A 14,248-nucleotide genomic window follows, 5' to 3' on the forward strand; every position below is an offset into this window, starting at 1 on the left:
CAAGTGTGCAGCCATTCTGCGAGGGTGAAAAGACATTCAGGAACATGTAGGAAATGACAGAGTGAAGCAGGCGAGGCAGGTTGAGAAGAAAATGACAACACTTCATCACAGAATAATCCTCGACATTAAACATCACAAACTTGGGGTCTCTGTGTTGAAGGGGAGATTTTTTCCTTTAAAAAAAAAAAAAAAAAAAGTTTTTTAAAAATGTGAGCTAATGGAACTCTTGACTCATTGAAAATGATTTTCCTCTATTTTCCAGAGTGAAGTTCAAGGATCCTGACTATGCAGATGGCTTTGTGTTCAAGGCGGTCCTCCTGCCTGGAGCCAAGTGAGGGTTTTTTTTTCTTTTTCCAACTTTATTTATCTCATAAATTCTTTTCAAAACATCAAAGACTCTTTCATTTCCCACTCCTCATTATTAAAGGGTACGTCTGGTGATATTCTATGTTTTTCTGATTGTCCACAAATCTCGTGAAATTCTGAAAACCAACAATGTGTCAGTCTGTCACTCAGCACGTTCTGACCTCCCTGCTCCGTCTGTGGCTCTCAGCTCCGAGCTCATTGGTTCCTACTGAAGCCATTACTCTTTAAAAACACCTCATAAATATGTATTTTTGTTTTTAAAGAAGACTAATATATTGTGGTTTGTAGGAAGTGTTATTCAGACAAAGTTAGTAGGACATTTGTTAGGGACTATTTTCAGTGGTGGATTAATCCACATTCGTTGCTCTAGTGAGTATTTGGAGCAGCAGGACAGTGTCTCTATACGTTGGCCCTGTGATAGACTGGACATCTATACCCAGCCCTCGCCCAATGTGAGGGATTGGCTCCAGACTCCATTTGTCAGTGATGAGTCTCTTGTTTTAGAGATACGTTCTGACGTTTTTTCATCATTTCAGTGCACTAGTGTCATTTTGGAAGATTATTGTTAAACTGTAAAATGTCCTGCTGTCATTGCATATCTTTTTCACAAGTGTTTATATGATAGATATATATATATATATATATATCTCTACCGGCCGGTATATCATTATCAGAATTTTTTTACTCTCTAATATCGGTATCAGCATCAGCCCCAAAAATGTAATATTGGTCAGGCTCTAATTTTTATGAGTTATTTTTATTATTATTGTATTAGTTGCTAGTCTCTCAGTTGTGGTTACGATTAATCGTTTACTCCATTAAATATCTAAATAATGACAAGATAATGGCCACTGGAAGTGACTAGAGCCAAGTGTGTGAGTGTGTCACATTTAAAATGTATATTTATTAATTAGTTATCTAATTATTCAACACTAGCCTTTAGTTTATCCAAACAAATCCACAGGGCCCCACCCAGAGAGAACAGCACTCCTCTCTCTGTTATGTTCACCAATCATAGGAAAGTATTTTCATATAATAATATTTCCCACTGCAGCTTTAAGTTTGTTTGTTTTTTTGTTTGTTTTCAGGATTCCCAATAAGGTCCTGAAACCAGGTGACTGGGAGAAGGGGAACAGGGAACCGTGGAGACCCCAGCTGGGCTTCAACCCCAACAGGCAGCGGGCTCACCTGGACCAGTCCGGCTTCAGGGCTCTGGGGTAAGGTTATCTATTACTGTTCATATAACAGCCATAAAGGCGATGGAAAAATCATGTCTGTGCATCAGACGAATGAGAAGTGAGACTTTATCTCACAGAATGAAACATGTATACAATGTATTTCTAACCAGTGGAAAGGTCAGGAGTTGTCAAGTGTTGCCACTGAAGCTTTAGTTGAGTTAATGTAAAAACACAATAGGTTTGCTCAAAGGGAAAATCTATAATATCAGGATACAGACCGATAAGTAGATAGTTTCAGTTTATATTCAAGTTAACACCTAAAGCTCCATATTTTTTTCTTCTTCTATGTTTTTATTTAAAGTGTTGATCCATAAGAAGATATATTTGTGATTTTAAGAACCAAAAACCATCTCAGTGTAGTTTTACATCTCCTCTCTCAGGCTTCTCTCTGCAGCTCTAGTAACAACAGGTCAGTGAGCCAATCAGAAGAGAGGAGGCTCTGAGCCTCTCTTCTAATTGGCTGACTTTTTTTCTGAGTGATCCAATAAAAATAAAGCAGATTTCAGGTAAAAACACTGAGAGAAACCAAATCCTGCAAGGTTTGGATGGTGGGTCCAGGTGGGCGGGGCTTGGTGACTGCTTTGTTGTGACATCACAAAGTTCCAGAAGTCCTGACGGCTGGTTTTAAGGCTCAGTTTCTGAATACAGGCTGTGTGCATTTCTCTGTGGACTGAGGCTTTGATACTTTCACAGTATTAATATAGAAGCTAGAGCTGATCTATAATCACACTACACATGGACACAGACCTTTACACTGGAGGAGCTTTAAATCTGCATTATCTATAATATTTAAACAAAGAAAAAGTCTCCACAAAAATTAGACGTAAAATTAATTCCACATTTGAAGCTCGTCACATTATCATCCTCATGCAATGATACATTTCAAAAGTCACAGTAGTTTGTAACATCCTTTGCTCTTACACAGGCCATTAGTCCTTTTTGCATGTGTTATTAAACACACACACCTGCCTTTAAAAAATTTCCTGCTGCATGATGATATAATGTTATAGTGAGCAGTGTTAAACAATGACTGCTGATTCTGCAGTGACTCAGTGTTCAGATCTGGGAGAGGAGTACAGTATTTTCAAATGGAAAATGTGTTTAAATGTTTGTACCCCCCCCCCCCCCCCCCCCCCCCCTCCTCCTAACGGTCCCCAATTAACCAGCCATCCTTGATTATGATCTAAGCTCTCTCCTCCACACATTGATATTATCATTAAGGAAATGTGAATAATTGAACATCTGGCTCGGTCCGACTGTGGCGTGTTTAGGAATTAATTATGCAGGGATTTGAAGAAACACCATGTATTCCCTCTTTTTTTTTTTTTTTCTTCTTCCTGCTAAACTAAGTCAATTCAGTAATTCAGGCAGTTATGTGCGTTGATGGGGCCAAACAGGCAGGTGCTCCGAGGCTGGTGAGCGGAAAAACCAGGAGAAAATTGCTAAGAGGATTTTTTTTTTTCTCTGTTGCTTTGATTTTGAAATCAGATGACATGTAGTTTGAGGGCAAATAATGGAGCCGATTGCAGAGATCAGCATCCAGCCGGATGAGTCTGATTACAGCTGCAGAAAAAAACGTTTATACTTCATTATCTGACCATCTTGTGTTGTGTAAATCCTTTAGTTTTTAACCATTTTAATGTGGTTTATGAGGCAGAGCAAATGTGTAAGAACTGCTGATCTGATCCCTGTGGAGTCTTGAATGTCTTAAAGGCCTTGAATATTTGTTTTCATATCTTAAGTATTTATTTGTAACATGTAGGAGTCATGCCTAGATTAGCAACAAGCAATGTTAACGTTAGTAAAAAAAAAAAACATCCTTACTTATTATATCTTAAGACGTAATTATTCAAAAACTCAGATTTGATTGACAGTTAATGGCAACATCAGAATCAGGTTTATTGCCAAGTAGGTTTTTCCATACGAGACACAACAGTAAACACAGGAAGAGGAAAGATAAAGCAAAGCGAGTACTGCATGTCAGATAGATTAAATATAAATAGAACATTTACCAATAAATTATTTATAATAAAAATGTTATAATATATAAATAATATTATAAAAAATATAAATTTATGGCAAATATGGACATTGTGCAATAAACAACTGACATCACATTTTAATTCAAACACTAAGTCTTGAATCTTTGGAGCACAGACTCCTTTTCTGACTGTTGGCCCCTCCCCCTTCAAACCAGTGACAAAGCCTCAGACACAGACGTTGTTTTCTAACATGAAACAATTAAAACTTCTCATTGAACAGAGAAGTGTGTGTCCATGTTGGAGCTCGCTGCAAAACATTAAAATCTGATAAAGAACATGTTTTTAGATTATTTTTGAAATGGACACGTCGTCCATTTTGTACATATCTGACCTTTTTAAAACAAATTATGACTTAATTCAATTTCTACAGACTATATTTGGCATCTGATGCACCTGCAAATTCACAGATGTGTTCCTCACACAGACCTCTGTGGGTTGTATTTGAAGTCTCGCCTGTAGCTGAAGAAAAACGTACAAACTGAAGCAGCTCCTGGGCCTGTTTCTGGACTAATGGTTGAATTAACTCAGACTCAGAGGCTTTTTGTGACTACCTGGAAGTTCTATGGAGATAAGCAAAGATGGTGAAACTGTGGTTATGTTTTGTTGATTTGAATTGGGTTTCACAGCCAGTTCTTCTTCCTCTACAGTCACAGTATGAACAGGAACCAGCACAGTGGAGGACAGTACAGCAACACTCCACCACCAAGCAACTACCAGCAAGGAAACTACCGTCCTCCACACAGCGGCGGCCACCAGCCTTTCCAACGTAAGAAACACACACATTAAGAGGAGCCAGTTCAAATACGTCAGACAGTAAAGTACAAGTGTAATGGGATGCTTTGTTTGTAGCACAGATAATGATATTGGATTTGGCCCTGTATATATTTTTAGACCATGATGTAAATGAGCCATGAAAAGAAAATAATGTGGATGTGACGATAAATAATTGTTCAGTCACATACAACAGTTAAATAAGTTCAGAAAGCTGAGTTAATTAACTGCACTGCAGCATTTAAGATCCAAATAATTATTCACACATCACAGTTAAAAGAATAATTACAGCTACAGTGGTTTAAAGAATTAAAGCAGTTTCAATACGGTCAAAAGGAGTGCCTCAGGAACGTGTCATAGAAACACTTCCACTTCCTGTCTGTTCCAATCTGCATTCTCATTGGTGCAGATAACAAAACAACAGCTTGGCAAAATATCAATCAATCAATCAAACTTTATTTGTATAGCCCTTTTCATACAGGTTCACAGACGAAAAAGAAAAGGGCAAATCAAATAAGAAAACTGACAATGAGATACAATAAGATAGATTTAAAAAGCTACAATAACATCAGCAAACAGAAAATAATAATAGAATAACAGATTAATAAATAATAATGAATAATTACATTAGAATAAGATGCTCATCAGTTCAGCAGAGTTTGATCAAACATGAAGTGAAAATTTTGTAATAAAATAAGTGAATTGATCCTTTCAACACATTCCTCAGGCTCCCCATCAGCAGGGTCCCTACTGGTTGTTTTTTTTATCGCATACAAAAGAAAATATGTTGAAATGACATTTTGTGGAACCAGATGAATCGTATTTACAACTGTTCATCCATTTATCTGTAATATTTATATCATACGGTTACACTTTATTCCATGATGATCCCTGAAGGAGGCACACAGAAAACAAAGGGATTCTTGTTGCTCAATATTAAGATAATTGAATATTATATAGAAGAAACCTTTATGTAAATGAATAGAGAAATATAGCAGATATTCAATTCTTAATTAATAACAGCCATTTTTATTTTATTACTTTAACAAGCAAGCAAGATGGCTGAACTCTGATTCATACTTCTTGAAATTAAATTAAACTGTTTGGATTAATCCTGAAATCTCTTCAAACTAATGTGTTTCAAAGTTCGGACAAACTTCTATAAGTCATAATAATCATGCTAATGATCGCTATCAGCTGAATAAAAGCCAATCCTTTCTTTCCTGTACTTTATACAGAACGAGTATTTTTGCTTGTATATGGAGGAGAGTTAGTTTGGGAATGACGGATTTCTACGTACGCTTCCGGAGATTTCTGATGTGTAAATTGACAAAATAATGTTGCACGGATTCGCTAAACTCTGACTCTCTGCAAAGCTCAGTAAACAAAATTTTCAGTTAGCAGCTTCTCGATTTTAGCCAGTGCTGCAGGTCGTATCAGCTGTTGCTAATTAACATTAATTCCTTGAGTAACTTGGTAACGGAACATTAAACTTGTTTGTCGTCGAGTTAAAGTGTTCTCTGCAGCCGGTGTCTGAACTCAGCCAGAGATGTTTTGTGAGGGAAGAAGCTCTACTCTCAAATAAAACTCTGCGAGTGAACTTGTAGTTTCCACAACTCCCAACAGAGTGATACGTCGCCTCTCTGGGTGTCACGTCACGTCAGTTTCAGACTTTTCTGGATCAAGGAGCTCTTGAAATGAAGATTGTATCCTTCAGTTGTTATTTGAAAGTGTCAGATACATATTTAATCCACATTTAGGTTAATGTGGATCTTAGATCAGACTCTGAATTGGTGGAGACCCAATATTAAAGGACTTGGATCAGGGACATAAACTCCTCCTCAGAACCTCCTTAGTCATGTTCCATCTCTAAACCTGTGTGCAGATTAAATGCAGTTTTCTGCCTCTGAAAACTAATAATAAACCCGACATCAGCTCCGATGAACTTCTCTTCTAATTTGCGAGCACTGCAGCGCCCCGTTGTGTCCGTCTGTTTATCCTGAACAGCATCATCTAAACTCCAGAAATGTAAACACAGAGCGATTATCATCAATTAATGTGCCACTTATTTTCTCAAATAATTGATTAATTGCTCTTTGAACAAAATAATTTAAAATATTGTATCTCACTGGTAACTGAGATAAGCAGGAAATCTTCCCAGTGGCAGAGGAGGCGCTGGAGAACGTCCCTCTTTAGACACAAATAACTATGTTATATGATTAAAAAGTTCCTTTTGTTCATCACACGAGAGATGGTCGAACGTCGCATATGGAGGCAGAATCTCTCTCCCAGCTCCTAATCACGGTCTGTGCTTGGCCCTGGCCTCAGCCCCCTGCTCCTCTGCCAGCTCTTCTCCAGTTTGACTTTGATGTGCCAATTTGCAAGTAGATGAATAATCTCTCCTGCCCACTGATAGCGTGCGGGGGAGTTGTGGCTATTGTGGTGGCACTTGATGCAAATGGGGGTTTTTGGCTCCTCCAGATTGCGGCAGCACCTCCCCTGGCCTCTGCCGCTCGTTCTTAATGTTAAACTTGCCAATTAGCAGTCCAGGACATTCTTTTTTTAATCTCACTCGCTCCATTTTTTTCTTTTCCACCGTTCATGGGGAAATTGTTATTTTAATAATTGGGAATCATTGCAAATCTTCAGCCTGGCTCAGCTGTGATCCTCGGCCTGTTTCTAGTGACAGAGGATGATTTTTATTTTATCAGCTGAAGTACCTGGAACAGAAATGTGTCAGTGGTGAAGGTAGCATTTACGTTATATTTGATTTCTGCTGATTTTTGACCGTTTAAAGTTTTAAACCTTTGACTTCTCCTTGAGCAACAACAGTCTGGTTGTCTAAAATAAGATTTATCATCTGAACTTCTGAAATGATTCAATCTTTTTTCTTTTTTTTTGGCTGAACCGGCCACAGGCCAGCGCTGCGTGTACAAATGTCCCTGACTGATTGACTGAGTGAGTGATGAAGTTACACCATTGGTGCACAAACAGTTTCTATCACGTCATCAGTCTTCATTTACTACATTTCCTTAAATTGACTTAATTAACTTGGTGCAGGCCTTTATTTCTACCTCCCTCTGTTTGATATGTAGAATTGGTCATACTCATATTTTAGTATGATGCTTCGTTTGGATCTGCTGCCGTTTGCCCTGTTACTTCATAATGCATCAATACCAACCTTTGCGCTTCCTGTAACCATTTCAAATTAAAAGCCCACCCGCATTTCAGTGGTTTCAGAAGTGCTTTATTTCTTATCAGGGCTTTTATTGTTGTGCTAAAGTGCTGCTGTAAGTGTTTTGTCTCATTTCCGGTGGCTAGTATTTCTGATTCTGTTTCATCGTTGGGATTTCTCTTGGTCCTCCTGATGGCCAGCTCGACAATGGAACAGGCTAACATGAATAAAATCAGAAATAAACTTGGGCGTCGTCCACACTGCTACGTTTTCCTTTTAAAGTGCATCATTTTCCTACGTTTCCTCCTGCAGTTCACACTACTCTGAAAACTCAGAAAACTGAGACTTTTGGAAACGCTAGTGACTCTGTTTTATTTTTGAAAACTCTGGTGTTGTGTCGTAGTCCGGACGAACGAAAACAGAGACCTTTTGGAAACGATGACGTGGACTACCACAGTCGCTCCCTCACTGGGTCTCACCTGCCTCAATTACAAATGATGAAAGCTACATGATAATGAATTACAGTGTCACTGACCTTGTTGTCTTTGCTAGCAGCTGTTGTTCTGTCAAATTCTGTATTTTAACTCGACAGCTGTCTTTGCTGATCTTTGTTCATAGTTGTGCAGAGTAGACAATCTGCTTCCTGTTTACACCGCACATGCTCAGTGTGTGAATGCTCAGGGATGTGTGTGTTTTCAGGTGTGTTAGTCTGGATGGAGACTCGTTTTAAAATGAAAATGTAGTGATGTGGCTGTAGCCTTTCACCGTCGGCGCTCCTGTGACAATAGCCTATATGTATTTATGTTAACAGCTCGTTGTGCTGCAGCATTTTGAGATTATTTTCTATTAAATATTGAAGTTTATAAATAATTGTTTTGGCACGTCTGGCCGAGTTTAATCGCAGTTTGTTAAATTAGCATTTAACCTTTTGTTTTGTTGTGTGTGATCACGTCCTCCATGTGTCGGCATGAGGAGAGGACGAGGTGACACATGGTCGGATTGGGAAAGAAATTCTGCCCTGGACTTGTGATTGATATGATTTTTTTTTTTTTCTTTTTCTTTTTCACAAATCACACCCTTCACACACATGTACACGTCCCAGCTATATATAAGGTTTGTACCTGGTCTTGTTAAAAGCACAAGTGCTTGAGGGAGTTTTCTGATTCCAGCAGGAGTCTGTTTGATTGATGGTAAAAACTGGACTTAATGTGGACCAGCTATAATATTGGCGACTCCAGGAATGTGATTAGCCAGACAAGTAGGCCTTATTCTGCAGCAGGAGGCCAGAGGCTTGCTTTTGTCCAGATAACACTTTCTCAGGGCCAATCCTCTGCTCGGCCAGTAATCACTGCAGGCTTTGCTGCACTGGGCTTTTGTGATTTTTTTTGTGGGGGGTGGTGGGGGGGGGGGGGTGGGGGGGGTAGTGGTTGCTGATTAGCGTTGTGGGAGACCGGGGCCAGTAATGAGCCTGTCGAGTGGCTCCGCTGGACACAGTGGCCCCCTCTGATAAAAGCATCCGGGAGGATCCCATTTGATCGGGTGTGTGATGCACTCTGAAGAGGGTTGAAACCAAAGTTAACTTCCCCCTTTGACGGCGCAGCTACCTCCTGCGGTGATGTGTCAACACGCTGCCTCTGAAACACGCTGCAGGGCTTTGTGTGCCGCGGCCGGACCAGCTGGTGTTTAATAACCAGCCGGGGAGTCTCTGCTGGTGGCCATTATTGTCTTTACACACGGTGACACCAAATTTTAGCTGGGGCAGCAAAGTAACGGATTGATGCAGCGGCCACAGTGGCTGATAAGCCTCCCAACGCCCCGGCCACTTCAGAGGAACAACTGCACATAATGGCTGCTCACGCTGGCTGCTCGGCCAAATTCTACATGTGGTCGTGTTGACAGCAATATTTTTATTCTATTCATTCTCACAAGACTTTTCTCTGCTGTCGAGAAAAGTCTTTAAATGTTGTAAATCATTATATTTACTTTGGTACCTGAATACTTTTCTACCAAACCAAACACAATGTGTCCACAGCATCAGATTCTCTGTCACAGTCTTACTGGTTTTGATCTAGTTAATTAAATTAGCTACATTTGCTTATGTAATTAAACATTTATCTCGGTTTTGGCAAAAGAAACGTTAATTTATTCAAGAAATTACTGAAAAAAGTATTTTACCCATTCCTAAAGATTCCTCATGATCTGATGACATCAGAAAAATATTCTCATTCAGATTTTAGCCACGTCTCCCTCAACTATCTGGTTAAGAGGCTTTAATCTTTTCTAAAAAAAAAAAAAATTATTGGTCGGTGAAACATGAAGCAGATGAAGTTTGGTGAATCTGTTGGTCGTCTTTGTCCAGCAGACAGAAGAGTTACTGTCCTGCCTCTGTCATCAGACCTGAGCCGACTGGATGGGAGCTGAGTCAAATAGTCGCTGAACTAATTGAAAAGAGGTGGAGAGAGACGTTTAGTTGTTTAGCGCGGTTGTAATCCCTGCATTAATACAGTGGACACAGCGTGTTTTAAGGATTTAAAGCGTAATCCTTTGTTGGCTTTTGTCCGGCGCAGACTGGAGGTCTATACACTTTCAGATCATTGTTAATTAAGGAGATTGACAGGTGTCCACTTGTAATTCTCTCTTTTGAGTCATCGCCGGCGATGAGGAAAAGAAGAACAGAATGTTGTGGAGTTATAATTGGAGCCCAACTGGGTGGTCCACTTAAAGTTTGTTGGTGGAGGAGATAATCAAACATGAAAACTGAATGACAAAAACAAAATGATAATGTGCCGACAGCGGTCTGCCTGCTGGCTGCTAATTGTGTGTTTTTAGTAGTTTGTGCAGCGGTCAGCAGAGAACTGGTGGAATATTTCCTGCTCCACTTCCCTTTATTATCAACTCATAATCAGATTATTTCAGTTTCTTCATCATATTTCACTGATTTTCATGATTTACAAAATGCTTTCAAAAAACTGTCCTCCACTAACTTCCAGGTTTTAGACTCGTGTGATGTCCCTGGTGTTGGACCTTTAATAAATATAGTGTCTATTATCAGTTGGTCCAACATGACTGCGGATCCTTGTTTGTTTTCAGTTGGACATTATTTTAGTCCAGAGTTTTTGGTTTGAGTGATGAGTTCAGTCAGTTTTCCACATGGAAACACATAACATAAAGAAGAAAATTGTGGTCTAGACCTTAATGCTAATGGTCCCTTGGAACATTATCACCTACATTATGTTTTTAATTTTAATCCAGTAATGTTGTGTAACTGTTAGTTTGTGGGATTAAAACCTTCAATATCCTCAGACTTGCTGCGCTAACATGCTAATGTTTAGCAGGTTTAATGTTTATCATGTTCATCATGCTAGTTGAGTGTGTTAGCATGCTAACATGCTAATGTTTAGCACTAAACTCGGAGTGCAGCAGAGACTGATGAGTGTCATTAGTTTATCAGGAATTTGATCATAAGTACTGGAGTGAATTTTAAATTCTGAGCTAATGATGGCTGCGGATTCAGAGATGTCAGAGTCCCATGTCATGTGACCTTCATGCTTCATCCAAGTGTCCACATTTAGTCATCAATAATACCAACGTGTTTGAAATACAATCTATCAGATCATGTGAATGATGTCAGAGAGCTGAGGGAGTCTCAACGACTCAAGTGGTTTTTTTATGGAAGTATTTGGTTCATGAAGGATTTCTTTTCCTAAAATACAGTAAAAACATTTTCACTATTTCCTCAAACACTGTTGCACACAAATGGACCCGGCCGATCTATCAGCCGATATTAGCTTATTGCGTATACATCAGTATCGGTGGAAACGTCAGCCAATAAGAAACGAGAGGTTAGAGTACAGAAATGCTACGCTAGGTTTGGTAAATTCTAAAAACATTATGTTCATTCTTCAACCGTGAAACGTTAGTGTGAACAATTTATTCACTCTGAGGAATAATAAACGCATCTGTCGACATTTAGAAGGTCGTTATTTTAATGTATTTTATTTGCTCATTTCCTCTTTTAGGCTCTTTATTTGTTAATTGTTTATATTAATATATTGTTTTTTAATTTAGTGGTTAGGCAGGTTCCTGACCTAGACTAATGGGATATGTGTTAGTTGGTGTATTAGTTACTTTTATTGTGGCAGTTTGATTTTGATTCGTCGCCGGCTGTCGAACTGCTACATCTTAGTTATTGAGCGTTGGTGATCAAACTACTTTATCCTTCAGGGATTAAGGAAATTATGCATCTATTTAAATCTATGGGCTCAATATCAACAAGCATTTATCTTGATAAATCAGAAATCAACATTTTTATTTATTTATTTTTTATAAACCACAGAACTCCAGTATCGGCCATTTTGTACTTTCATGGTCCAAAACCCAAAGTTATTTAGACAAGAAGAAGAAGAAACACTGTAAATATTCGTTCTATATTCTATAACCAGAGGATTTTGTTTTGAAAAAAATAGTTTTGTCAAAATAGTGATTGATTCATTTCTATCAGTCGACTAATCGAGTAGTCGACTCATTCTTTCAGCTGTAAACAGCCCTCGCAGCCCCAGATGAAAATATGTGAAATGTGTGATTCATTTCTGATCACGTGACCCGCTCTGCCGACGAACAGATATCAATAACCTCCCCAGCGCTGATATTTCAGTATCGGCGTCTGTGAACGTGAATCGGTCGAATCCAAATTTTTACACCGACTCCTTCCCAGGTTTGTAAACATGAGCCTCCGGGTCCTTTTCATGGCACCCTTCACCCACCCTGAGCCGAGCCACTCAGCAGGCCTGCCCCTATAAACAAACAAGTCCGCAGCTCGCAGCTGGTCATCGCCTTGGCAACAGTGAATCTGGAAGAAGCCGTTCGCTCCTCTTTTTTTTTTTTTTTTTTAAGTGTGTCTTTGTGAAGGGCTTGCAGCAATGGAACCACGGTACTTGAGGCGTCCACAATGCTGCCGGCTGAATGCTTATTTCATTTTCTGAACAAAAAATGCAAATGTGGCGCTCTCTCTCTCTCTCTCTCTCGCTCGCTCGCTCGCTCTCTCTCTCTCTCTCTCTCTCGCTCTCTCTCGCTCGCTCGCTCTCTCTGTCGCTCCCCTCGTCCTCCCCCCTCCCCCCCTCCACCTCCGCAGCCCGGTGTGAGCCCACGTTTGAAAGAACTTAATTTTATCATGACAACTGATTCGTTCTGAATCCATGACTAAAATGAAATAGTTGGTATTTTTCTTTCTTTTTTTTAATCTGGGAGGTTAAAGCCGACATGAACAGGGTTAATTAGTATCCTCGTTTAATGTCATATCCTCCTAGTTTTTGCTTCTAAACAGTCAAATTGGAAGATTTCCCTCCAGGTTTCACTGCAGTTTAACTCAGAAAAGTCTACTTAGATAATGTGTGTGTAATATTTCTCTTCTTCTGAGTATTTAAACTGAATCTCATGTTAAAGTTTGATGTAAAAACCCAGAGGAATAAGAGCTAACGGCCGCCTCCTCCTCGCTGCTGTTAACACCGTTAACATGCAGGTAAAATGTGTGTCTGCTCAGAGGAGCGCGCTCTCTGCTGCTTTCAAAACTTTAAACTCAGCTCAGCAGAACCACTTCTGAACATGTCGTCTTTTGTTCTCTGCAGATTCCAGGCAGAACAGTTTGCTGGGAGCGCCCCCCTCCTTCCACCAGCCCCAGTATCCAAGGTGAGTCGGCTGGTTAGCCTGATTCTTCTGAACCTGTTTCCTGGTCGTCATTGAAGGAAGCGTTCCTGGTTAACACGCCGACATCTGCGTCTGTGCTTCAGCTGCTCCTGTGTTGATGTTGGATTCAAACACAGATTTAAAAAAAGGGGATATTCAGTCTCTAAAACAGGGTTCAGGTTTTGGTTCACCAGCTTTGGTTTAGTTTTGTGCCTTTTTTTCTTTTTTTTTTTTAATTTGCTTTTTGCAGGAAAACTCAGCGTCCTCTCCCTCAAACTTCCCTCTGTGTGTTTCCTTTTTACAATCACAGGTAGAATTAAATGTGTCAAGGCCCTGGTCAGGTCCTCCTGTAGCTCATCTCTGTCTAAACCCCCCCCCCCCCCACCACACACACACACACACACACACACACACACACACACACACACACACATTTCCAGCCTTTTCATACGAGCGCTCTGCCTCTCTGTCGAGGGGCTTTGCCGCCGCCGCTGCCGCTGAATTAAGATTTTTCCCCGTCGCTCTAAAACAAATTTCTCTCGAGGAGGTTTGTGCAACTTAATGAGGCATCACTAATGCTGTTGGAGGCTGCGTCGTCTCCCTGCGCCGCGGCCGCCCAGTCCGCACAGACCGGCTATTGATTCTGGCTCCGGGCCTCTCCACAGCCCTAATCAGGTTCTCTGGTTCAACTTTTCAGGCCCATTGTGGCTCCGTGTCACCTCAGGTCAGTAGTTATTAGCGGCAACTGAAAACAGTTTCTTTAGCTACTGAGGACTGGACCAAATGAAATGCAGGAGGAACTTGGAGAGTGGGGATTATGGATTCCAGGGCTCAGTTAAGTCCAGCTCTGGCCTGAGTGTGACATGGTTCAGTAATGAGGGATGGGGCTGCTGCTCTCAGCTCCTCTGTCTTCATTGTTACTGAGGAGAGACTTTTAATATCACTGCTGGATTGACACATTGTCCGGTGGCCGT

At 40.2% G+C, this 14,248-nt stretch overlaps 1 protein-coding gene across 3 annotated transcripts in view; it reads left to right on the plus strand.

Annotated features, from left to right (window-relative positions):
- The window catches only part of xrn2 (5'-3' exoribonuclease 2), a 40,910-nt gene that overhangs the window by 22,694 nt on the left and 3,968 nt on the right, over nt 1-14,248 (plus strand). For 2 of the 3 annotated variants that reach the window (XM_022737952.1, XM_022737954.1), the window contains 3 exons: nt 1,455-1,583; nt 4,294-4,412; nt 13,217-13,278. In XM_022737952.1, the coding sequence (XP_022593673.1) occupies nt 1,455-1,583; nt 4,294-4,412; nt 13,217-13,278 (310 nt within the window). The remainder of the gene's footprint in view (nt 1-1,454; nt 1,584-4,293; nt 4,413-13,216; nt 13,279-14,248) is intronic. The other variant, XM_022737953.1, reaches the window with a different exon arrangement.

The sequence above is a fragment of the Seriola dumerili genome, unplaced genomic scaffold (assembly GCF_002260705.1).
Source record: "Seriola dumerili isolate Sdu_G_001 unplaced genomic scaffold, Sdu_1.0 BDQW01000025.1, whole genome shotgun sequence".
In the NCBI taxonomy this organism is placed as follows: domain Eukaryota; kingdom Metazoa; phylum Chordata; class Actinopteri; order Carangiformes; family Carangidae; genus Seriola; species Seriola dumerili.